General features: G+C 35.5%; 1 protein-coding gene across 2 annotated transcripts in view; it reads left to right on the forward strand.

The window, feature by feature from the left end:
* Window positions 1–26,344, forward strand: part of CCDC148 (coiled-coil domain containing 148) — a 229,822-nt gene that overhangs the window by 71,642 nt on the left and 131,836 nt on the right. For both annotated transcript variants that reach the window (XM_077760972.1, XM_077760973.1), the window contains 5 exons: window positions 5,695–5,798; window positions 12,084–12,166; window positions 12,841–12,992; window positions 13,289–13,384; window positions 13,467–13,648. In XM_077760972.1, coding sequence (XP_077617098.1) covers window positions 5,695–5,798; window positions 12,084–12,166; window positions 12,841–12,992; window positions 13,289–13,384; window positions 13,467–13,648 — 617 coding nt within the window. The remainder of the gene's footprint in view (window positions 1–5,694; window positions 5,799–12,083; window positions 12,167–12,840; window positions 12,993–13,288; window positions 13,385–13,466; window positions 13,649–26,344) is intronic.

Genomic DNA, 26,344 nt, shown 5'->3' on the forward strand with positions numbered 1-26,344 from the left:
AATCTTCCAACTATTAAGAGTAGTAAATAGCAACTAATATTTATTGAACTCTTGGACAATGTGCTGTATAGCTTACATGTATTCCTCATTGTATGTTCATAACAACCCCAAGATATGAATTCAACTTTACCTTTATTTATTTATTCATAAAAAGCTTATTTTTTTAAAGTTTATTTAAGAGAGAGAGACAGCACGCTTGTGCATATTGGGGAGGGGCAGAGACAGAGAGGGAGAGAGGGATAATCCCAATCGGGCTTTAAGCTGTGAGCCCAATGCAGGGCTTGACCTCCTGGACCATGAGATCATAACCTGAGCTGAAATCAAGACTTGGCTGCTTAACCCACTCAGCCACCCAGGTTCCCCTCTACTTTTAGATAGTTATTTTATCAGCTTTCAACAATTTCTAACTTGCTCTGAACAATAAAAATTGCAAATAAGTACCAGCCATGGATTATCATTTAAGGCTCTTTCTGCCACACTACAAATATGCCCTCAGGTGCCTCTCCTTTCCACAATTTCCTTTTATACCCTTATCTCAGAAAAGATGAACTTGGACTAGATTTGAAAGGGGTCTATGTGCAAGTGATTGTGCACAGTATTTTAGGACTATGTATGATTTAGGATTACTCATACAGTATGTTTCCCCCTTGTGCGAGTAATAAAGTACATTATAAACAACATTTTCATTGCTTGGTTGCATTTTTAATGCATTTTTAAAAATCTGATTTGGCAAAATGACATATTAAGTAATTTATAAGTTTTCATTTGCATTTAATATTTTTGTGTTTTATTAGTTTTACAATGGCTTTTTATGGTTAATACTTTTTTATTTAATTTTCTTTTTTCAATTTTTCTTTAAATTCTAGTTAGTTCAGTTATTTTTTTTTAATTTAAATGTTTTTATTATTTATTTTTGAAAGAGAGAGAGAGAGAGACAGAGCATGAGTGGGGGAGGGGCAGAGAGAGAGAGAGGAAGACACAGACTCTGAAATAGGTCCAGGTTCTAAGCTGTCAGCACAGAGCCCAGCATGGGGCTTGAACTCATGAACCATGAGATCATGACCTAAGCCAAAGTTGTACACTCAATGGACTGTGTCACCCAGGCACCCAATATCTTTTTAAATAGGTGAATATTATAATTCCAACAAACATTTCATATCTATTCTAAAGACATTACCATGTATCCATGAGCTATATCCCCTCAACTGAGGAGACCTCTCAAATAGGGCATTATTCAGTTCAGATATTTAAAGTTTAAATAATTTGATGTTATGTGGACATTGAAAGAAATTTGTGTCAAAGTCACTTATAGAACTATCATTCTAACAAAACTATTTTCATATTTCTGACTCTTATTCTGATCTATTGTATTTACATCACATATACACAACATACATGTATAGAGACATAAACATATACATACACTTTTTATTTTCTCCCATGATAAACATAAACATGAAATCCTGTATACTTTCCCCCTAGCATTTTGCCATGTAATCTTTATAATGTTTAATTATTATATAATATTTAATTAGTCCAGTAAATAAATGTTTATTACATGGCTCAACGATACAATAATGAGCAAAATACATCCCCTATACTCAGGGAATGTATTGGGTGCAGGAGAGAAGGAAGAAGAAAGTCAGTGCTTATCAAATAATAAAAACATGCTGTCTGGTGTGTACTAACAGGACTTGATCCTAGTTGAGTGGGAAAGTGTTTTTGAGGCAATGACATTGGAAATGGGATCTCAAGGTCAATAAAAATGAAGCAAAAACAGGAGTGATGAGTAGTTCAAATAGAAAAAGATGCATGCCTTATCCTGAGTTTTGAATACTGGGATTGTATCCAATTTTATGAGATTGGAAACCATGCTTTGGTAATTTAAATATCTTTATGTAGAAGCACCTTTCACATTTTAGAATCCTCCACCCTTATAGGATAAATTCCCATGATTGGCATGTTTGGGCTAAAAAAAATGAATTTTAATTTTAAAAAAGTTCTTTCCCAAGGTATTGTTCTGATGAAGACACCACCACAGACACTTTGTCTATACCCTTATCAGTACGGGAATATGTACATCATATATATTCATATAGATACACATACATTTTAAAAATTATCTATATATCCATTTGTTCATTCATTATGTTCATGTCCATTCTATACATCTGTCCATCACGTTATCAAATTTTTTCTGGCTGAATGTGGAAGAGTTGAATGTCAAACTCAATGTTCAAAGTGAATTTCTCTTTGATGATAGAATCACTATCAAAGAATAAACATATTTAAACTTTTTAATTTTTAATGTGATTTTCAATTTTTGATAATAAGTTCAAGGGCATTAACTTCTGAGCCCTGTCAGTTGTTAGATTACTTCTCTGGTCACCATGCTGCATATTTGTGAGATTAAACAAATGATCACTTTCAACTGACATTTTAAATAACATCAATAACCTTGCTGTTCATAGAATATAATTCAGGAAGAAGCATTTTAGTTACATATTTTCTAGAAATAACTGTACCTGAGATTTATAGCTTGGCAAATCTCAAAAAAATCCCTTGTCTTCAACTACTGAAAGTGGTTCACAGTCTGTAGCAATCATTTTAATAAGCTTTTTGCTCCCATTTTTAGTCTCCATAGATTCATAATGATAAGGAATTGTCCTGTTAAAGCATTTTTATAGTATCTGTTGTTTTGAATTTCAGTTAGCGAGAACAAAATGTGTCCTGGATACCTCATCATTTTCGAATACTTTCTTCTTTCCTTTTATAGTTTTTAGTTTTTAGTATAGCCGGATTAAGAAAGATATATTGAGAATGTTGTTTTACATGATTTTTGGTCTTCTTTTCTCATTTAATTTAGAAGATAGCAAGCTGACATTTTGCTTTTAATGGGCTCTTCTAAAATGTGAAAAACTCCCAAATAGAACTTTTCTTTGAAAGATTCATGGCTTAAATGGAATTAGATAACTGGAAATTAAATATAATTCTTGAAGTTTATTTTGCTTAATGTTTGAATGCTAATATATATACCAACCAGTCTACAACAACTAGGATTACGATAATGATGTTATCTCTATTATTCTTTTTTGTATTGTTATTTACATTTTTGTAAAATATGCATTAGCTCAAGAAGAATATTTTTTCTTCCTCATATTACATAGTTAACACATTCTCTCAATATTTGTATTAAATATCAGTTTATTTTCTATTTATTTTGCTAATTAAATGTGGTTTTTCCTTGCACATGAAATTAGTAGCTTTAACAATCATTGTTAATTATCACAGCACTATACTCTGGCAATATTAAATGTAAACATACTTAAATTGAATGATAGAATGTTAACATTTAGAGCACATAAGGAGGTTTTGCTTTAAGTTATATCTAGAATACTTAGTTACATTTGAAAATAAATTAATAATTTCTTTAAAAAAATTTTTTTAATGTTTATTCATTTTTGAGGCTTATTACCCAGCTGAATGAATTGGGATCTCCTAGAAATCTATTGATAAAGATCCAACTTTAAATCTTTTTGTTCTTTTAAGACTTTATTTTTCTTCATTTTTGGCCTGAGGATAGAAGTTGAATCAACGAGTGAACTTACAAAAAAATCAAGATGTTCTTTAAAATATTGGAAGTGTCTAGTGAAAAATAGTAGCTTTATTTTGACTTTTATAGTCTACTTAATTGGTCTTTCTCTGGGCTCAAAGGCAACAGCATTGATTTTTTAAAGCCATAAACACATGTCCACATTTTTCACCAATGTGTTTTAATTTTTTGTACAACATGGACCAAATATGTCAAAGAAATCTAATTTTAAAAGTTGCATCTACTGCAACAAACTTTAGAGGCTGCAGGTGGCAAACAGATGGAATGAGTTTCAAGCATTCTTAAAGCAAACACTAGAGTGTCAGATTTTAGAAACACTATGTACTTCTATGTTTTCAGTAGGTAGAATGAGGATTGCTGAATGTTTTTCTGCAGTGTCCTATTCATATTTAAATGTGCTTTTCTCCTAAGTTTCATAATTGTAGCACTCTTGAGACCTCCTGAGGAAAAGATTTGACTTTGACTCCATGTTTTTGTTTTCTTATACCCCTAATTTTGAATCAGTAACCAGAACAGTAGAAGGATAAACTCAAGGTTGAAGTAATCAGTGAATGACAGCTAGAAATAGCATGCATTATGAAGAATCTTTTTAGGATTTGTCTTCTGAAGTTTTTTATATGTTTTCAGCATTGACAATGTATCTATTAAAGCTTTCAGGATACTAAGTATTCTAGTAGCAGAGAAAATATAAATATGCTATCGAGAATAGCACTTTTGTAGATGTATAGAAGTGGTAATATGGAATACGTGAATTCAGCGTACACATGAGTATCAGTCAGAGTCCAACCAGGAAACAGACATTGAGGACTTAGAGTGGAGGGGTCTTTAATATTGGAAATGGTTCCACAGGTGTACAGCTGAGAAGCCAAACAGGAGACCAGGAAGCAATGTAGAGGTTAACAGCAGAAGGCACTGCCATGGCTAGGTCAGAGGGACATTAGACAAAGCAAGGCTGAACTACATTCCATCTGCTGAGTTCACCCAGAAATTGTTGGAACTGTAATAGAACTGTCAAGAAAAGTTAAAGCATTGGAGAAGATGCAGATGCTCCTGGAGATCACTGTGATACTAGAGAAGGCAGGCAGACTAATCCTTTGGCTTCTCCTTTCCACCCTCCCTTCAGTCTCCTACTACTAGTGTCTCCCTTGGCTGAACCCAGCTGGAAGCCACTTAGTGGGGGTGTCTAGGAAACACAGGCTGCTCTGTGATATGGAGCAGATCAGAGAGATGGCCAAGAATGGATATTAAGGCAAACAGATCCAGGCCTGATACAATTTGTCAACAAGCCCCAAAGCACTAATTATGTGCTACATTTTTTAAAAGCCATACAAATTAGGGAAATTTTAAATTTAGTTAAAAATGTGGGTTTCAACACTAAATGATTTTTTGGTATTTCTTTGTCAAGTACATACCTTTAAATAAATACTTGCCTAAATTTAAAAAATATTTGCCTAAATTTTTAAAAACTGTATTTATGAAGTCATGGAGTTGAAAGATTAAAGTTACATGTTTAAGGTCCTAAAGCCAGGCCTCTTAACAACTTATCCAATGACTTTTCCCCATCCTATGCTGAAGGATCATATAAAAGCCAATGTGAACACTAAGGTTCTATGGGATTCTGACGTTTATGGGCTTTATGATCTTGGCCACATTTTTTAACCTCTCTGAATTTCAGTGTCCTCATATGTCAATGGGAACCATGCTGCCCATAATGCTTGGCAGCGAAGATGTATCAAAAAGATGAGAAAATATATGGAAAGCTCTTGAAAAATTTTCTGAAACTACATGAATTAAGGTGTTATTTGTTGTATGTATGGAAAATATAATTACCTTTCTTTTCATAAATACTTAAAAAACAGTTATTATAAGTGACCAGTATTCCACACCATTTTCTCTCTCATATCCCCACTTTTTGTTTAATGAATTACTTATTTTAAGGGAGACTCTGTATTAGAAGTTGCACTAAAAGGATTGAAAAAGGATAAATATGTAACTTAGAAATTACAAATAAAACAATTTTACTGTGGAAAATACATTTAGAAAACATAGGAATTACTCCTCTTTTGTTCCTCTAAATCTAGATCAGAAAAGCAGTGCAGACTTCAAAGGCATCTAAGGAGCAGACACTAATAAAACAACATAAGCAAGTGTGGTGGCAGGAACACCAAAGGCTAAATGACATCAGGTAAGAATAGAGGGAAATCTCTATAAAAATGTGTAAGACTTGCTAAGAGTTGTACTTACTTAATTAGATGTTCTATAACTTTCTATGTTAATTATACCATTAAACTAAAAATATAAAGTTATGCTTTGTAAGTCAAATTAAAATTCTTTCATTTCCTCAATTTAATTTGGAATCCAGCAAATATATTCATATGACTTTTGCTTTCTTTTGGAAGAAAAGATAATCTTCTATATCTGCTGATCACTTAACTCTTCTATACTCTCTTTCATACTTGTAATTACTCATATTACCCTTAGCACATTGAATTATAATGTCTTATTTACATGTTTGTCTTCCCTATGAAGTGGCAAACAAGAGCAAATATATCATCAGTTTCAGCTTTTCATTGTACGTTTCGTAGGAGGAGATTTATTAATGCTTTCAATAAATGAATGAATGGACTGAGGTTCCAGTTGTTGACTGATTTCTAGATGTAGCTGCACCATGACTTAGACAATTTGCATTTTTGACTTTTGTTATCATTTCCAGCACTCATTTCAAGATGAAGTAACAAAATAGTGATTCTATACTTGTTCTTAATTGTGATCATTGAGGAATAAACTTCTTTTCAAAAGAGCAGGGCAAAAGGAGAAGACAGATGTGTTTTCCCTCCATTTGAGGCATATATACTAGTTTTAAGGTATATTTTTAAAATGTATATTTTAATCAGATATTGTATAGCAAAATAGATCATTTTTGTGGTCTTATTCTAAGTCAAATTTCCAAAGATCATTCACTTTCCTTTTGATGTAGGTACATTTCATATTAGTAGGAGTTTCTTATTCTGGCAAGAGATTCCTACATGTGAACTGAAAGGCTCATGATTGGAAATAGATAACCTAAAACATAGAAAAACAAAATTGTATCGATTTTGTCACCAAACTGCTGCCATAAAAACAAATCAGATCCATTTTATCTGTCAAAAAGTCACCTTCTACAGAGAGAATGTTTGAACTCATTAGAAATTCCTTTTGAAATTTTGCATAACTTGGTAAAATGAACGCCATTAGAAAGTTTTTATTATGGTGCTCACTGATGCAAGCTCAAATGCTAAGGGAAAGCACTGGCAAAAGTTTTCACCTTGGCTGTTACACAGCTTTCTAAATGTGTATATTAGCTCTTCTAGGGCTAGATAGAAAAGGCATATACATACCATTATGGAAAATAGTTCTTTTGGTTGACCTGGAATGACACAAAAGCAATGGAAGGGAGGAGCATTCAAGCAAAACCATTATGTCTTGAAATTTGTAAGGGCTAAAAAGTGGACTAAGAGAAGAATTCTAAGATAATTCTCTGTGTTATTCTAGAAAGCAGACTAATTTCAATGCTTTCAGTGAAATTAAAAACTAATAGTAAAAAGAGGAAAGTTAGAGAAGTGGCTGGATTTGTGAAGAATTTAGGGACCTCCAGAAATTCAGGGGTTTAAGCTCCATCAGTGTTTCTCAACCTTTAAAAACTATACTCCCTTTTAATCAAAGATTAAAAGTAAAATATTTTCATGCATCATCATGAAAGTGCATTTGAGAATCTCAGGCCCACAGATGGTAGGGTACTACAATAACATTGAACTTCTGTTGGGTTATGTACTATGTGGCAGGTAATATGGTAAATAATTTATATGCTTTATTGCATTAAGTCCTTACAATGTCCTACAGAGTAGATACCATTGCTATCCCCTACTTTACAGCTGACAATCTTGAGTTTCAAAGGATTAAAGTTTTTATGAAGGTAAATCAGCTAGTTTAAGTGGAGGTGGCATTGGAGCACTTGCCTTTAACTCCTGTGCTGTCTGAACTCAGAGTTGAGAAGCTTTTCCCCCCACAGGGTTCTGTTCATACCACCTGAGGATCTAATTGGTCTAAGTCTGCTAGAAAAAAAATTTTTTTTTTTGCCAAACTTCAATTCATTGAAATCTGTCCTAAGGAAACTATACACATAAAATTTCCAAATGTAGGGTATTTAAATATATTTAAAATATATGACATAATATTTAAATTTATAAAATTTAATTTAAACTTACAAAATTACAGAGCCACCTGGGTGGCTCAGTCAGTTAAGCATCTGACTTCCGCTCAGGTCATGATCCCACGGTTTGTGGGTTTGAGCCTCGCATCGGGTTCTGTGCTGACAGCCAGCTCAGAGCCTAGAACCTGTTTCAGACTCTGTATCTCCCTCTCTCTCTGACCCTCCCCTGCTCCTGCTGTCTCTCTCTCTCTCTCTCTCTCTCCCTCTCTCTCTCTCTCTCTCAGAAATAAATAAAAACATTAAAAATGTTTTTAAACTTACAAAATTTTATTTAGTATTTATTTTTTAAAATGTTTATTTAAAAAAATTTATTTCTCCCTCACACAAAAATAAACATTTTAAAAAATAAATACTAAATAAAATTTTGTAAGTTTAAAAACATTTTTAATGTTTTTATTTATTTCTGAGAGAGAGAGAGAGAGAGGGAGAGAGAGACAGCATGAGCAGGGGAGGGGCAGAAAGAGACGGAGACACAGAATATGAAGCAGGCTCCAGGCTCTGAGCTGTCAGCACAGAGCCCAATGAGGGGCTCAAACTCATGAACTGGGAAATCATGACCTGAGCTGAAGTCAGAACCTTAACCAACTGCACCACCCAGGTGCCCCTACATTCAGTATTTAGTATGCTTTCTCAAACTATACCCCATAAAGGACCTTCATACACTTTCTCAGGGGTACTTGTTTCCTTGTTTCAGAATGACTTGTTTAGAGGTTAAGGAGGAAGTTATTTATATGGCCATGTGGTAAAGAATTACAGTTTTTTTAAGTTTATTTATTTTGAAAAAAAAAAAGAGCATACATGAGTGAGAGAGGTGAAAAGAGAGAGGGAGAATCTCAATCAGCCTTCACATGGTCAGCATGGCACCAAATGTGGGGCTAGAACTCATGAATCTGTGAGATCACAACCTGAGCCAAAATCAAGAGTCAGACACTTAACTTACTGAGCTGCACAAGCAAACCTACGATTTTTATTTTCATAAGAATTGTCAAATCATAAAATTTCCAGGGTTTATTTGTACACCTTACTACTTTTACTACACAGGGATGTTTTTGAACCAAATCTCTCTTAGGAATACATATAGTCTCTTGCTCACACTTTTAACTTTAAAACATTATTTTTTAAATATCACCTTTTTACAGAGGATATCATGAGGTTTTACCACAATTAAATGTTGTCTGTAAATGCATCTTTAAAGATAAAATTGATACCAGCATTCACATTGTGTGACTCAAGGCATCAGAGAACTCTCAAAGCCCATTTCCTAAGTTCATGTTCTAGCCATTAGTTGTGTGATTCCCTTTGCCGCCTCTGTGGTTTGCCCACTTGGGACAGACTTTTTTGAGTGAGAAGTGGATCCAATAACTGAGTCTAAGGAATCATGCTTTCTGACCTGCTGAGTTCCTTCCCTGTGGGAGGAACAGAGCTTTGACCTTCAGCCTGCTTTGCTAATTTTCTGCAAGTCTCCTGGCTGTTAATCCCATTAATGGAACTTTAACATATTCTCTTGCTCTGCCTTTCATGATCTCTGTCCCTTTGCTAATTGTTTGCTTAAATGGCTTCTGACTGTACCATTCTTGGACCCTGTATTTTGCTTGTTCTACCAAAATTGGTAACTAAGTGGTTAGCCTAGAAATCTCAGGAAGCTCTGGGATGTTTGATGCCCTGAGGAGATGGATTCTACATCTATTGCTTTGATAGCATTCTGGAAGGATGAGGACCTATATGATAGCAGTCTCCTGAGAGTTCAAGAACACCCTTCACCAGACTGGTTTGCCTTGCAGGTGGTTACATTGCAACTAGGCAGATCTAGGAAGTAGATTAACATATCTAGGCAAATGGTCACACAAGGACTCAAGAGGCTTTTTTGTAGTACCATCATATTCATTAGCAACAGAGGGCAGCCCATACGGCATTAGGAGGCACTTAAATTGGCATACCTGGGCATGGAGAGTTGCCTCACACTGTTCGCTCTTTGGATAGAGAGGAGGTTGTAATGTGTGCAGAGTTCCAACTTGGAGAACCCCGGGGACCAAGTCTAGCATGTCAGTGATGAACCAGGTAGGGTTCTCTTCTTCAGAGTTACCATTTTTAATGCTCTTCAGTCCACCACAATTTTTATATTTCCTAAATCGTATTCTACAAAACAGAAATATTCTGCAAGATACTCCATGAAGAATAATGAATTTCATGCTCCTATACATTAGAAAATATATTTCCACCCTTTTTATATAATCTCGTACTTTAAGCAAGTTTTTGAGAAACCCTGTACTATAGAAACATATCTGATTTTGTTTAGTTTACTATTTCCCACCCCGCCACCCGCAGCATCTCATTGACATTGTTTTATAGAATACAATTCAGGAAATGTTAACCTTAATCATAAGATAGTTTCAGATTGCCATAGTTCTTGAGGGCATAAAAAATGCTTTTCAATTTTGTTGGGCTATCAGGACAATCAGCAAAAAGGGCTGGTCATGGCAGATGGGTAGGTATGTTAATCTAGGAAGCTAGGATGGAAACTACTCGAATTATTACATCCAAGTAGCAGGTTGGACTCCCCTGCTCACGCTGTCTCTCTCTGTCTCCTAGAAATAAATAAAACATTTTTAAAAAAATGTTTAGAAATATCTTAAATGTTATTGAAAAACCCCAATATAAAATGGGTGTAAACATTACCACTAATTACCAATTAATTCAAAATTATAGTTATTAACATATATATGCATGTGGACAAGGACTAGAAACTTAGATGCAAAAATAAGAATAATTGTTGTATTAAATTATTATAAGTGGTGACATTTTCTTATTTTATACCATTTCTAATATTTTAACAATCACAACAAATCATTAAAAAAAGGTTTTTTTAATGTTTTATTTATTTCTGAGAGAGAGAGACAGTGTGAAGAGGGGAGGGTCAGAGAGAGAGGGAGACACAGAATGTGAAGCAGGCTCCAGGCTCTGAGCTGGCAGTCAGCACAGAGCCCGACACGGGGCTCGAACCCACGAACCGTGAGATCATGACCTGAGCTGAAGTCGGATGCTTAACCAACTGAGCCACTCAGGCGCCCCAACAGTCACCACAAATCAAAACTCTTTTCTATGATTTGATTAAACCTGCCATAAGGAAGGGATAGACTACAATGTTTTTAGATGTCCACTTAAAGCTGGTTATGGTTGGGATGCCTGGCTGGCTCAGTCAGTTAAGTGTCTGACTTTGGCTCAGTTCATGATCTCATGGTGAGGGAGTTTGAGCCCCACGTTGGGCCCTGTGCTGACAGCTTTAGAGCCTGGAGCCTGCTTCAGATTTTGTGTCTCCCTCTCTTTCTGCACCTCCCCCACTCCTGCTGTCTCTCTCTCTCAAAAATAAATAAACATTAAAAAAATTTTTTTAAAAAGCTGGTTATGGTTGCACTATAAAAATGACTATATTTAAATAATATGATAAAAATCATTAAGATTTATTACTTTCATTTGTGTATAAAAACAAAATAAACCTTTATTCTCATTTCCCTAGTTCAGGAGCTCATCACCTCTTAACTTTTGGAATAACCACCTTATTGGTCCAGGTTAACCTGATCCCATCCTCTTCATTTTCTGTTTTTGTCTAGCCCTCCTTCCAACTCATCCTCTATTTGGCTGCCTGGGAATTTTTCTTTTCTTTTTTTTTTTTTTTTAACGCTTGTTTATTTTTTGAGAGAGACCGAGCATGAGCGGGGGAGGGCCAGAGAGAGAGGGAGAATCTGTACTTGTTAGTGAATCTGAAGCAGCTGTCAGCACAGAGCCCAACATAGTGCTTGAACCCACGAATCGTGAGATCATGACCTGAGCCGAAGTCGCAGGCTTAACTGACTGAGCCACCCAGGCGCCCCTGCCTGGGAATCTTTCTGAAACAGATCTGCTGGGCAGGTGAAATCAGTTTAATATCCCTCAGTGGCTTCCCAACGCCCTAAGCTCTTTCCACAGGAAGTATTGCTAGGATATGCCAGGCACTTGCTTTTGCTCATGCTGTTACTTCTGCCTGGGGTGTTCATTTATGCTTCTTTCTATCTCAGCGTCTGGCAAGTGTCCAATCCATATTAGTGATTTACTATATGGTCTGAATAAATGAGCAGGTGAATTGGACCACATTAGATTAAATCTCTATTGCTAGATATTTTTTAAATCCATGTGTATTTATGATTATTTTTAAAAAGCTGCTGATGGAGTTCATGTCTATTTCAGGTATAAAATGGAATCTGAAATAAAATCCTTTCTCAATGAAGAGAACATTGGAAATGAATGTCTTTCTGACCTTACAAATTTTGGTGAGTTTATTTTTTCCTATTTAAAGGGGGCTTTTGTTTTGAAGATGAAAATGGGCCACTTCCTTTATATTTTCTTTTTTTTTATATTTTTATTTATTTCTAGGAGAGAGAGAGAGAGACAGCATGAGCAGGGGAGGGTCAGAGAGAGAGGGAGCTACAGACTCTGAAATAGGCTCCAGGCTCTGAGCTGGCAGTCAGCACAGAGCCAGACGTGGGGCTTGAACCGACGAACCGTGAGATCATGACCTAAGCGAAAGTCAGACGCTTAACCGACTAAGCCACCCAGGCGCCCCTCCTTTATAGTTTCTTACTTTTAACTGCTATTTTTTTTTTCTAAAGGAATCCAAAGCTAAATCTGCACTCTAATGTCCTGTTCTCGAAGAAACTTAAAATAATGTGTTACCTGGGGGCCCCTAGATGGCTTAGTTGGTTAAGCATCAGACTCTTGGTTTAAGTTCAGGCTATGATCACACCATTCGTGAGTTTGAGCCCTGTGTCAACTCTGCTCTGACAGTGCAGAGAGTGTGTGGGATTCTTTCTCTCTCCTCTTCCTCTGGTTCTCCTCAGCTTTTGCATGCGTGCACACACACACACCCTCTCTCTCTCTCAAAATAAATAAATGAACTTTAAAGAATAACAATTTTTTACCTGGATTTAGTTTTGTTTCTCCATAGAACAAGAGTTATCAGAAGAATGGTGCATGTATCTTAAAAATGTGATAAATCCTATTCAGCAGTTGAGAGCAGATCTGAAATACAGACAGCATCACATTTCCAAGCATTCATACTCACATTCTGAGTTTAACTCAGTGAAAGTACTGGAAGAGGTCAGTATATTACCTTTACCTTTAATAATATAATATTTCATTGTGGTCCTAACTAGAACAGTATGACATAAGAAACAAACGTGTGTCTTGTATTTAAATAGATGGTATAGCAAATTTTGTCTCTTCAGTATCTTAAACATATCCCTGAATCTGTCCAAGCATGCTCGTTTCTCACCTGAAAAGTTATGATGGCCTCATGAGCCCCTTCTCCCAAGCACTGCCTGGCTATGGTAGCCCTTAAATCCTCTTTCTTCCACAGGTCCTCAAAGAGACTTTCTTTTATCTATATCTTATAGGTTGACTTTGTGAAGACACAATTGAAAGCTATCTTTGAAAGACTTAGCCTGGAGCAACAGAAAATAGAAAATTATCTTTCAGACTGGAGTATGAAAGTAAGGGTGATGCATATAGTAATTTGTTTATCAATTTGTCATTTATGTTAAATAAAACAATCATAAACTTTTTTCCCCTCAGATACTAGATCAGTCTTCAGAAGAAAGATATATCCTTCTTAGTGAAGTGCCCATGGACTTAGAAGCCTTGGAATGCCCATACCCTGATTTAAAATCTTCAATTCTTAATGAGTTCTATAATTTTACAGAGAAATATCAAAAGAAACTTCAAGATGTTGATCTACAATTAGAAGATATATCCAGGTAATAAGGTAAAGCTACTTGAATTACATAGATTTTTGCCACTAAATTTTTATTTCTGTTGCAGGCTACTATACTTCTGCTTTACTGTTTTCATAGTTACTATGTGGTTGAAATGCAGTCAGTCAATAAGGGGTTAGGTTGACTATTTGTTGAGTGGGAGTTCTCTTTCCTCTAAAATAATTTCCCTGAACAATGGCTGTAAAAATTTTATAAGATTGAAACATGATGAAAATACCCACCTCATTGAGTTCTTTACTACATAGTTAAGAAACTGTTTTCAAGCATGAATTTTTAGTAACTATGAATTTTTATTTTAGGATGTGAAGTTGTTTAGAGGAAATTTATAAATCAGTACTACTAATAATTGACTGCAATGGAAAATGTACCCATGGAATTATGTTACTTGTAATTCACTGTGATTTTGTTCTACAGTAAACACAAAATATGTTTTATAAATTTTTAAAAACACATTACATTTTTTAAAGAAAATGGGCTTTTAGTTGTATCTGAAAATGACAATCCTCTTCTGAATGCCAGATACAACATTAGGGGATTTAAAATTCACTTCTTCCAGGGTCATCTTCTGAAATATAAATTCTATTTTTTAAATATTTATTTCTTTTTGGGAGAGCACCAGGTGGGGAGCAGAGAGAGGGGACAGATGATCCAAAGTGGGTTCTGTGCTGACAGACTGACAGCAGCAAGTCTGGTGTGGGGCTCAAACTCACAAACAGTGTGATCATGACCTAAGCCTAAGTCAGATGCTCAACCGACTGAGCCACCCAAGTGCCCCTTCTGTAGTATAAATTCTATATTAGAGTTAATTTAATGAACAAAGCCAGAAATGCCACTGGAGGGTCAGATCAATAGCTTATCTCATGTGTGTTTTGTATATGAAGTTTCTGTGGAACATTTTATAGGAAAATATGCCTTTTATTCTAATATATTGACCTCTAAGTTCTCTTCAAAGAATATACATATATTTTTTAAATGCTTATTTATTTATTTTGAGAGAGAGAAGAGGGGAGGGGCTGAGAGAAAGGGAGAGAAAATCCCAAACAGGCTTTATGCTTTCAGTGCAGAACCTGAAACGGAGCTCAAACCCATGAACTGTGTTTATGACCTGAGCCAAAATCAAGAGTCAGAAGCTTAACCAACTTAGCCACCCAGGTGCCCCCAAAGAAAGAATTCTTTCCTTTAAAAGAAAGGAAAATTATTGAAAGGACACATTTATAGTAAATTAATGTAAGCCTTTTACTATATATCTTACATCTCTTAATGAATTGCCTATAAATGAAACTCCTTTAACATGAAACTGCTAGTGTTAAAGAATACGTAATAATAAGGAAAACCTTAAATCCTACCGAGTAGAATTCTTTGCTTTAGTAGCTTCTTGATTCAATTCTGGTTACAGCTGTTACTTGCCTTCACTTGCTAGGCAATCTTAGGTGAAGTCTGAACCTTTCCTGACCCAGACTTTTTTCTCACATTTCTGTGGGATTACTCCTGCCAGACATTTTTTGTTCTTCTAAGAGTCCCTACTCCCCTTGCCTCTCTGCCTTCCTTTTTTTATCCCACCTTTCAATAAAGCTGTGAAAAATTAATAATATATCATTTATGTGTCGATTGATTAATTAATTACAGCTTAATTGAAACTCAGTCACAATGAAATGTTAACTCAACCATGCACTTAGCTGAAATCTCTAATTGTAAAATAAACATTCTCTCTCCTTTCCCCATCCCAACCTTGTTAAAGAGATTTTAGAGCTCATCAAGTAAGAGGGAGAGGGATTTGGGGTTTTCTTCTTTTGTTTTTCCAGGGGGATGCATTATAATCAGGCTGCTTGTGGCTATTGTGAGAAATAAGCCCACTGACCCAGTCAAAGGAGGGATGCAGAGACTCTGGAGCACAGGGAAGCGAGGCTTTAGTCAACGTTCTTACAAGAGCAGGTGTCTGATGGACAGGCACACTCTGGGCAATTACAGCAGGCAATTAATTTCCTAGAACGCAAGTCCCTCCCATGATTCCTCATTGGCTGGGTACTACAGAGGTAGTACTTACCCAGAAGTTGCCCATGCCCAGTAAGGCAAAAAGTAGTCTGACTGGAACAAATGTATATTCCTTGGAGAGACACAGAGACTTCAGTTCTTTAGTGCATGCTCATTGCAAAGCCTGTGAAAAATAAGCAAGTGAAATGGAGGTGGGGGGGGAAACAGGAAGTGACGTGTCTATGGGTTTCAACTCCATTATGGGGAGGAGGAGGGATTTATACATATTTCCAATAGGTTGTAAACCTATTGTTAACTAGACAGCACAGATTTTATTTGGGATTCCTGAATGTGAATCATCCCACTTCTCACAGATATGGATGGGTAAATATGACTCCTTCCTTTTATTTTATTTTTTTAAATTTTGAAATGTTTATTTTTTAATGGTTGTTTATTTTTGAGAGAGAGACAGAGTGTTAGTGGGGAAGGGGCAGAGAGAGAGAGGGAGACACACAGAATTTGAAGCAGGTTTCAGGGTCCGAGCTGTCAGGACAGAACCCAAGGCAGGGCTCCAACTCATGAACTGGGAAATCATGACCTGAGCTGAAGTCAGATGCTTAATCAACTGAGCCACCCAGGTGCCCCTTTGACTCCTTCCTTTTAAAGCATGTTGGCTGCCTCATTACATTTCCTCCCAGATGAATCTTGTCTGTCCGCCTAGGAAATCTAGCTGAGATTGTGGTGTTTCTAGGTTAGCAGCTCCTAAACCTGGAAAAGTGCCTTAGCAGCCTGAAGTGGATTCTTTCCACTAAGGCCTATCCTTCACAGCCCATTTTCCCACCTTCCTTTTCATCTGAACTCAGTTTCTGCTCTTCCTTTGTACAATGCTGTACCACTCGGAAAAAGTTGAGATGCACAGCTCCATTGTCATTACTGAAGGAAAAGTAGAGAATATGATGGACATATATCACATGCTAAGGTTTCTGCAGCAGGAAGTCACATTAAGGTAAAAATAGCTTAGGAAAGCTTAGTGGAGGAAGTAAAATTTGCTACAGAGTTCAAAGAATGAATAGAGTTTGAATAAGGCAGAAAGGGGGTAGGGAGGACATTCTAAGAATGTTGCATGACTAGACTGTAAACCCCTGGAAGACAAAATAATTTATTAGCGATATTTGTATCCTTAGCACCTAGCCCATCCTGGCATATAGCAGCTTTCAAATAAATGTTTGTTAAAAAAAAAAAAAAAACAAATAAATGTTTGTTGCATTGAGTTGAATTAAATGTGAAAACAATGAAGGTAAGAGTGGCAAGGCATTTTGAGGGAGCAGGAGGAATTCACTTTGGAGGAATAAAGGTTCATAAATTCTAGCTTAATAGTCTGTCACATATAATTATCCAGAATAAATTTTATATAATTACTGATATTTTTACCTGATGAAGATTTATTGGGAAATCCTTAACATACAGTGGTTTCTGTTAAGCTCCTTGGTAGGAGAGTCAACATACAGACTAGAATAGAATATGGCCTTGCCTTTATGAAGTCTTAGAAAAGGGGTGCCTACGTGGCTCAGTTGGTTAAGCACTCGACTCTTGATCTCAGCTCAGGTCTTGGTCTCAGGGTCATGAGTTCAAGCCTCACATGGGCTGCTGCACTGGGAGTGAAGCCTACTTAAAAAAAAAAAGAGGAAAGAAAGAAAGAAAGAAAGAAAGAACGAACGAGAGAGAAAAAAGAAAAGGCTTAGAATGTTTAGGGGACGCAGCACACACACACACACACACACACACACACACACACACATCCTGACCAAATAAAGACTACATACAAGAGTCAACTGAAGAGACTATTTCACAAATATGCTGGCAATAAATGATGAAGCATCAGTAAAAACTGAATGATTTTTCTGGAGTATTTTTTTTTTTAGGAGAAAGAGAATAAATAGGCTATTTTGAATAAATACAGAGGTGGTTGACATCAGCAGTCTGTGGCAGGTGGGCAGTAAGGCATGTAAATCTACTATTCTAATGAGCACCATGAATTATATGTCTAGCTATAATATTAACTGAACCTTTAGTTTGGCAGTATCTGCCACGATTTTTGATATGGCCATTTCCCCCTTTAGGTCTAGTTATTAGGCCTTATGGGAATTCATATAGATGTGTACACTTATGTACACACTAACATAAGTGATGGGTGCTTATTTTAAATAGATGTGTAGTGCTATGACATAAGAAGGTTGAAATATCTGGGGGACATTTTTAAACTATAAAATTTTCAGTGGGCTAAAGACAGTGGATGTCATGGTTAATCCCAACATTTATTTCAATTCTTTCCATTTTGTAGCAGCTCACTGCTTTCGGTTTCTCCAGATCCAAAGGTAGGCTCTGGTTGGGAGTGTGTACCAGTCAGTAACCTCATTTCCCTGAGCTACATTGGCTCAATGTTACTATGAGTGGCATGGAAAGTTACTGGAAGCAGAAGTATGAGAGCATTATGGACTAACTAACTTATGTTTTAGCAAGATCACTTTGGGAGTTGCTGTGTTCAATATGGAGTCCAGGAGGGACAAGAAAAGATTGAACACTTCGGAGATTACTAAAGTAAACCAGGTGGGAGATAATGGTGGCCTGGATCGGGAAGTGGAGGTGGTGTGAAATAGCCAGCTTTTGGACATATTTTAAAGGTAGAGCCAACAGAATCTACTGATAAAGTTCATAATATACACGAAAAAGAGCAATGAAAGAATAGTCCAAGGTTTTAGGGTTGAGCAACTGAAAAGAGGGAGCTACCATCAACTGAGATGAGGAAGACTATAATGATGTAAGATTGGGCTGTGTGGAAGATTCAGGTTTGGATATATTGAATTTGAGATGCTGCCAGATGTGTAAGTACAGATTTGTGAAGGCAGTCAGTTATATGACTTTGGAGTTCAGGAGAGAGATCTGAGCTGGAGATTCATGTTTGTGAGTCATCACCATGAAACTGGGTGTGATCACCAAAATCATGAGTGAAGAGATAAAGGAGAGATCCCTCGGATCTGCTGGCATTACAGGATCAATAAGAGAAGAGGAAAACAACACTGGATGTTGAGAAAAGATCTGTGAAATATGAAGAAATCCAAGAAATTATGCTGTCCAGGAAGGCAAGTGTATAGGGAGTGGTCAACAGTGTGAGCTGAAGAGGGATGATGATCACTGAGTAAATGCTGCTAAGTCAAATAATATACGACTGATAATTGACCATTAGCTCTAGAGGATAAGCAACTGTTGAGTCATTGGGAACAAATGCCTTATTGGGTTGGATTTAAGTGAATGGGAGTAGAGGACTGAAGACAAAGAGTACCTACAACTCTTCTGAGAAGTTCTATGTAAAGGAGAACAAGAAAGTAGGGCCATATATTTATGTTGTTGAATTCCTTTGTTTTGCTTAAAATGGGATAAATATTACTATATTTGATGCTGATGAGAATAATCCAGTAATGGGATTTGATACACAAGTAGGGGAACAAACACAAATGATTCATCTACTACAATAACTGGTGGGGTTGCAGAGGACATGGTGCAGGTGCTAAAGAGGTGATATCATATTGGCAGTCCATGGAACTCTGGGGGGTAATTCCAAATACACATGATAAAGAAGTTTATGAAGATCTCCCTACTCATCAATGCAATAAAAATTTTCAAAAATACTCAGATTTGGGGTTATGTGGGTGGCTTTATTAGTATCTGACTTCTATTTTTGGCTCAGGTCATGATCTCATGGTTTGTGGGTTCAAGCCTTGTATCAGGCTCTGTGCTGACAGCATGAAGCCTGCTTGAAATTCTCGTTCTCCCTTTGCCTCTCTTGCTCATGTTCTCTCTCTCTCTCTCTCAAAGTAAATAAATAAAACTTAAAAAAAGATTTAGATTTTTACCTACAAAATGGTAAAACATGAAAAAATTATCCAAGTTTGAAAATATGGAAGAAATGGGCATTTTTATACATGAATGACATATAAACTTGGAAGACAATCTGGCAATATGCCATCAACAATTTTATAAATGTGAATAATCATTGTTTAGAAATAATCTTAGAGGAAATAATTATAGAAGTGAAATAAATAGTTGGTTTCAAGGATATTCAACATTTTCCCCCTTTCTTTAGTGATAGCAAAATCTTCTGAATGACTAAGTAGCCAACAGAAGGTTAGACTCAATCAATTACGATATATCCATGTAATGGGATACCACACTGTCATTAATAATTATAGTAAATAGGGGTGCCTGGGTGGCTCAGTCTGGTGGGCATCTGACTTCGGCTCAGGTCATGATCTCACGGTTTATGGGTTTGAGCCCTGCATCGGGCTCTGTGCTGACAGCTACCTCAGAGCCTGGAGAATGTGTTTGTATTCTGTATCTCCCTCTCTCTCTGAGTCTCCCCTGCTCATGCTGTCTCTATCTCTCTCTCAAAAATAAATTTAAAAAATAATTATAATAATTTTTAATGACACGTAATATATATTGCTATGCAATTTCAGCCACAAAATAGTTTGTATAACATGGACTCTCTTATGTATTTTTTTCTTTTCCTTCTGAAACTTTTACTTCTACATTTATATGGCCACAGAAAAAAAGAAAGTTTATCCAAATAAACAACATCAGTAGTTATCCCCAGGTGGGAAAATCATCAATAAATTCAGCATACATGTTTTTTTCTATTTGTAAAGCAAAAATACAAATTTTTAAAAATCCAAGTCAAAGAGTGAATTGATATTTAGTGAGCACCCATTACATGACATGACAAGTACATGCCATTTTAATCAGCTATTTTACAGATGGAGAAACTGCAGCTGAGTGGAAAGTGAGCAATTTCTCCAAAGTTTCTAGGCTACCAGAGAGCTGAGCAGAATGAGTTTCTTCTCTTCATCTGACTTGATTATTTTTTTCTCACACCACACCACTTTGAGCATTTACATGTATCAATCACGTTGGTAAATCAGGTTGACTATTAGATCAGTAAATACTGTGCAGTAGAAGTACGATGTGAGATGTGGGCCACATATATAATGTGGCATTGAAAAATTTCTTTAATGTTTATTTGTTTTTGAGAGAGAGAGACAGAGCATGAGAAAGGGAAGGACAAAGAGAGAGGGAGACACAGAATCCAAAGAAGGCTCCAGGCTCTGAGCTGACAGAACAGAGCCCTGATGTGGGGTTCGAACTCACAACCCATGAGATCATGACCTGAGCCAAAGTTGGACACTTAACTTACTGAGCCATCCATGCATACCATAACTTAACATTTTTAAGTGGCCATATTAAAATCTTTTTTAAAGGATGAAATTTATTTCAATAATATATTTCATTTAATTCAGTAGTTCCAAACATTATAAAATTTTAAAACAATATTTTAAAATTATTAATGAGATATATTACATTCTGTTTTTCATAGAAAGTCTTTGAATCTGGTTTGCATATTACACTTGTAGCACATTTGAGTTGGCACTAGCCACATGTTAAGTCCTGAATAGCCACATGTGGCTTGTGGCTACTGTCTTGGACAGCACAGCTTTAAAAGATGTTGTCTTTTACTAAAACATATTTTTAAAAAATCTGACTGCAATTGAACCTATTTCTTTATTCAATATGTGTGAAGCTATTTATATTCTATTTAGGCTGTGTTTCATTAGTAATGTGAAGACAAGTTTAATTGCTTGTTTTAGACTCAGATGAGATTGTGGCTTTAATTTCCTAACATTTGGATGAATTAATCATATAGATGAGACACAATTGTCTGATGCTCCATTTAGCTATGTCATATTTGAAGCCAATATGCAGCAAAAGCTATAGAGTGATAACAAGTAATTTCTACTTTATTGTTTGATAGGTATATTAAATTTTAAATATTGATTCATAATTATTGTTCTATTATTTTATGAGATTAGAATCTGAGTACTATTTAAAATCAATAATGATTATAACAATTTTGTCCTTCTGTGTGTACATTGCGAAGGCCCATAGTTTCATATTTTTTCAACTAAATTATTTTAATTTACTTGTTACTTGAAAGTTACTATTGGAGCACCTGAGTGGCTCAGTCCGACTTCGGCTCAGGTCATGATCTCACAGTTTGTGGGTTTCAGCCCCACATTGGGCTCTGTGCTGACAGCTCAGAGCCTGGAGTCTGCTTCAGATTCTGTGTCTCCCTCTCTTTTTGCCCCTCCCCCACTCTGTCTCTGTCTCTGTATCTCTCTCAAAGATGAATGTTAAAAAAAATTTTTTAAAAAGAAAGTTACCATTTAGTTACTAAAAAGTTACTATTTAGTAGCCTCATATATATATTTTTTTCTTTATATATTTTACCTTAATACAGAAATATTTACATTTATTACTAAAAATCATTAAAAATTGAAGCAAGCAGAAAGAAGGAACTAAAAGTTAATCTTAAGTTCCCAACACCCAGAGATATCCTCTGGTAACATTTTATGTATTTCAGTTATACATCCAGTTGTTTATAAAAATGAAAACATACTCTACACATGTTCATTGTTTTTCTTATTTATGAATCAAATCCAGTATTATTTATTTTTTCAATCAATGTTTACTAACCTATGTTTTAGGTCACTGCATTAAATATTCCTTTTTTTTTTTTTTTTTNATGTGGTTTAAATATTCCTTTATAATATATTTTTTGTTGTATGCATGATATTATAACATATGATTATACCAGATAAATTCAACCCATCTCCTGGTTTTGGACAATTATTTAGTACATATTTTGATATTTGCTTAAAAACAAACAATTCTTTTGCTATATTTGGAGTAATTCCATGATTGTTTGCCTAACATGAATTTCTGGAAATGGAATTATTCAGTCAAAGGGATTGAAAAATTCTAAGACTTTTGAGAGTATTGCTATATTGCTTTCCAGAAAAGCAGAAACATTTTATACTTTGACCAATATACCTTTCATTCATTTGGTCCATCTTTTGGACTTGATTGGATTTTTGCAATCATGTGTGACTATTACCAGCATCTTGTTCATATTCTCTTTTTCTCTATTTTTTAATATTTATCTACATAGCATAGCTCTGTCACTATCTTTATGTGAAAGTTTTGCCAACAGAATTGTCAAAAAAGGATGAAAAAGATAAAAGCCAGCACTCAAGAAATAGTGAGTGTCCTCATGTAATTTTCTTTAAAATATTTTTAATAAACAAATATTCACATGTGAGGGTGTTCCTTGATGAATTAAAGAGGGAAGAAAAATAGGGAAAGGAACAGAATAACCACTATTTGCTTACTTGATGAAGTAACAAGTTGCAACATTGAAGCTTTAATTTCCAGGTAGGATTTTTTCTTCCCCCTGAGAATGCAGTCTCAAAAATTTTAGAAAATTTCAGTGCCTGGGGATTTTCAGTTTCAGGCTCTACATCTCTGGTTTGGACTTTTTGTATGTCAAGGGTGTTTAGTAAGGGGAGAAGTGCTCAGAAATAGGGACATAATTCTTTGAACACTGGTGTGTGTGTTCACTTAGTCACATAGGTTATGTGACCCACTGAGCAACATCCTGGGTCACTGCAACTCTCATTTTCTCTTGGTATATTCCAACATGATTGTCCAATCTGGCTTTGGAATTATATTTGTTAGAGGGAGATAATAGTTGTAGACTATGGTTTTATTTTTGTCATCTATATTTAATTGCTTTCTCTTAAACACATCATTGAAAATACTTAATTACTTTATGATTCTTAAACCAAAAACCATATTTGGTGATTGTTCAACCTCCTTTGGGTTTGTCATGGGAAGAAAGCATATTTTAAGTTCTTTGCCTATAGTGGAATGCATTTTATAAAAGGAAAAAATGGATGCGATTTCTGTAAGATACTCCAAAAACTAGTCTTGGAGTTTGCCTTGCTTAAATAATAACTCAGTCTGTATATTTACTTGGATGTTATGGTTGTTTAAATGTATCTGTGAAAATATGTCTAAGAATAGTGGCTATTTATTTATTTATTTATAAATAAACAGTATTTATTGTTAGTATCTTTGGAGCCCGTACCTGCCTCCTTGGTATAATTGTTTCAGCTAGAGACTATACAGTGTAGCAGTGTATAAGGCTACATTCCTAATACTTTTGGAGACTAAAAAAGTGTGTGTTTTACAGGATGAAGGAGTGAGAGTCATTTACAGAAGGCTTTTGTTCTTTGCTTGATGTGAAATCAAATTAATCTTGAGTAAATCAAATTGGAGAAAATGAAAACACAGCAGCTTGACAGATTTGTGTCTAGGATAGTTGACATAGGTTACTCTTTAACCTGGATTAAACACATAGAATTTATTATTAAAATAACAAAATATGTGTAGCTATAAACAAAGATAAGATTAAAACTTCTTTGGACAGACTTGTCAAATTTTGACAAGAGAGGAATTATAATGCTATATTATATATCAAATCCATTGCTCATAACAAGGCTTTCCTACTCCTTATAACTGGAGGTCCAACTGTGAATATATAAAATCCTTTGAGAAAACCAAATCATTGGAACTGAGACGATGGAGAACAAGTAATGTAATAAATTATCATCATGGGTGTGGCCTGGGGGCAAGAGGAAGGAAAAAAAAGAAATTATAATCACCACACTCATTGGCTTATGTCTACTTGTCATATTAGTGCCTATACAAGAACATAAAGTTGAACATTGTTAATGTCTAAAAAATAATGAACTGAGAAAGAGAACCATCAGTCTTCTAATCCACTCTTACTCTTTCTTCATGAGTACTGGTAGTTAGTTTGAGGTGATATGATAGCATTTTTATGTGGGATTTAAAATTTCAAAACTCTGGGGCATCTGGTCGGCTCATTTTGTAGAGCATATGACTCTTGATCTTAGGGTTGTGAATTCAAGCACCACTTTGGGTGTGGAGCCTACTTTAAATAGATGATAAATGATAGATGATAGATAGATAGATAGATAGATAGATGATAGATAAAATTTCAAAAGCCCTTAATGGTTAATTAAATTTTTCCTTATGCCATCTCAAAGAAATAGGCCAGTTTTATTATTCTTTTTTTTGAATTTGGAAATGGAGTCATAATGTCTATATAAGTCATTTTTATTCACTTCAACTTTATTGCATTTAAAAATGTTCTTGCTTCTCCAAAATGAAGAATAACATGGTAACATGGAGGCAAATTTTGGCTCAATAGGGTTAAAAAAGTAGAGGTTATAATGTGTTTATAGATGATCTTGTCTTTACTGTTCATTTGAGTTTGAGCTGTTTTTGTTAGTTTTGGGGTTTTGTCTTAAAAATGGCTCTTGATGTTGAACACCTGTTTGCCAATCATCTGAAAAATATTAGTGTAGATGGTCATCTCTGGGTACACTGGATCTGTATCTCTTCATCCTTTATAGTGCTTTCCTTCCCAAGCAATATTAGGATGCCATATTTTAATTTTTTTTAATTTAAAAAATTAAAATTTCTTCCTCTCAGATAGCTATCAAATATGATATCTTGGGCTGTAAGTAAGAGAATTCCAACCCAAGCCAATGTCACTTAAACAATAGGTGATTCCTTATTTTCCACAAAGTGCAGAGACAGAGCACTGTAAAGTTCAAGCACAGTGAAGTCTGGTTTTCTGCATTCTCTTGCCCTGCCTTCCTGCAAGTTAGATGGCTTTCTGCAACACTGCCTACCACAACACACGGAAACAGAAAAGGACCTTTTATTCTTCCCTGGAAGCTAGGGAACCTTTGCCTTACAAGACTTCTCCTCACATTTCATTGGCCAGAATGGGTCTTTTGTCCATGCCTAGACTAAAAACTGACCATACAAATGAATGTTTATAAATGTCTTAAAATCAATCAAGATTTACTCCCATGGCTGGAGTGGCATGGTGCTCACCTTCCCTAGAGTGGAGACTCTATGGGAGAAGGTAGATCTTAAATAAAATTAGAATTCTAGTGAGCAGGAGTAGGGGTAGTGTGTTATAATTACCTTTTCCTTACACTTCTTATGATGAATATAATTATTTAAAACCTAGCATAGGAAGTGGTTGAGCCAGTTTGTTTTACTTTTAACAAGCTTTTTTATCTTGATCATATTCTCTCAAAACTTCCACTAGGAATTATATTGCCTCTTAAAACTAGTGTAGATGGATGTAGGGACAAAGGATGGTTTAGAAGGCATGCCATCACCCCAGCTACTCCACTTATAAGAAATACACATTCCAAGTAAAAAATTGAACTTTCTATGACAATTATTTTAAAAAAATTTTAAGTAAAAATAGCATACTTGCCATGCCAGTAGCAAGTATAGTTTCCAAATAAATCACTTAACCTCCTCTTCTGGCCATATTCATTACCCTAAACCCTTTTATAAGAAATTCTGATGTCATCAATTTTAGAATCCTGCCATAGTTTCACTTTCTCGTCACCTCTCAGAAGAAAGAAGTGTGTCTTTGGATGCTGATGCGAGTTATGGCTTTACCTTGTGGGCCATTTTGTTGTTGGTTCTTTAATTCGGTGGATTTTGGCCATACTTTTGAGAGCCCACTTTATTCTGGCTGTCAGCTGGGGACTGTGGAAGTGAGAACTTCTGAGTGGGACTGACTCTCCTGGAGGGACAATGTGCTTACCCAAACAAGATCCAAGGAGGAGATTCTGTTGGTCAGAAACAAGTCTAAGGCTAGGGAGCTCCCTGAAACCAGGCTGAAAATTAAAGATAGAT

This window comes from Crocuta crocuta, unplaced genomic scaffold (genome assembly GCF_008692635.1).
Source record: "Crocuta crocuta isolate KB4526 unplaced genomic scaffold, BGI_CrCroc_1.0 scaffold153, whole genome shotgun sequence".
Taxonomy (NCBI): domain Eukaryota; kingdom Metazoa; phylum Chordata; class Mammalia; order Carnivora; family Hyaenidae; genus Crocuta; species Crocuta crocuta.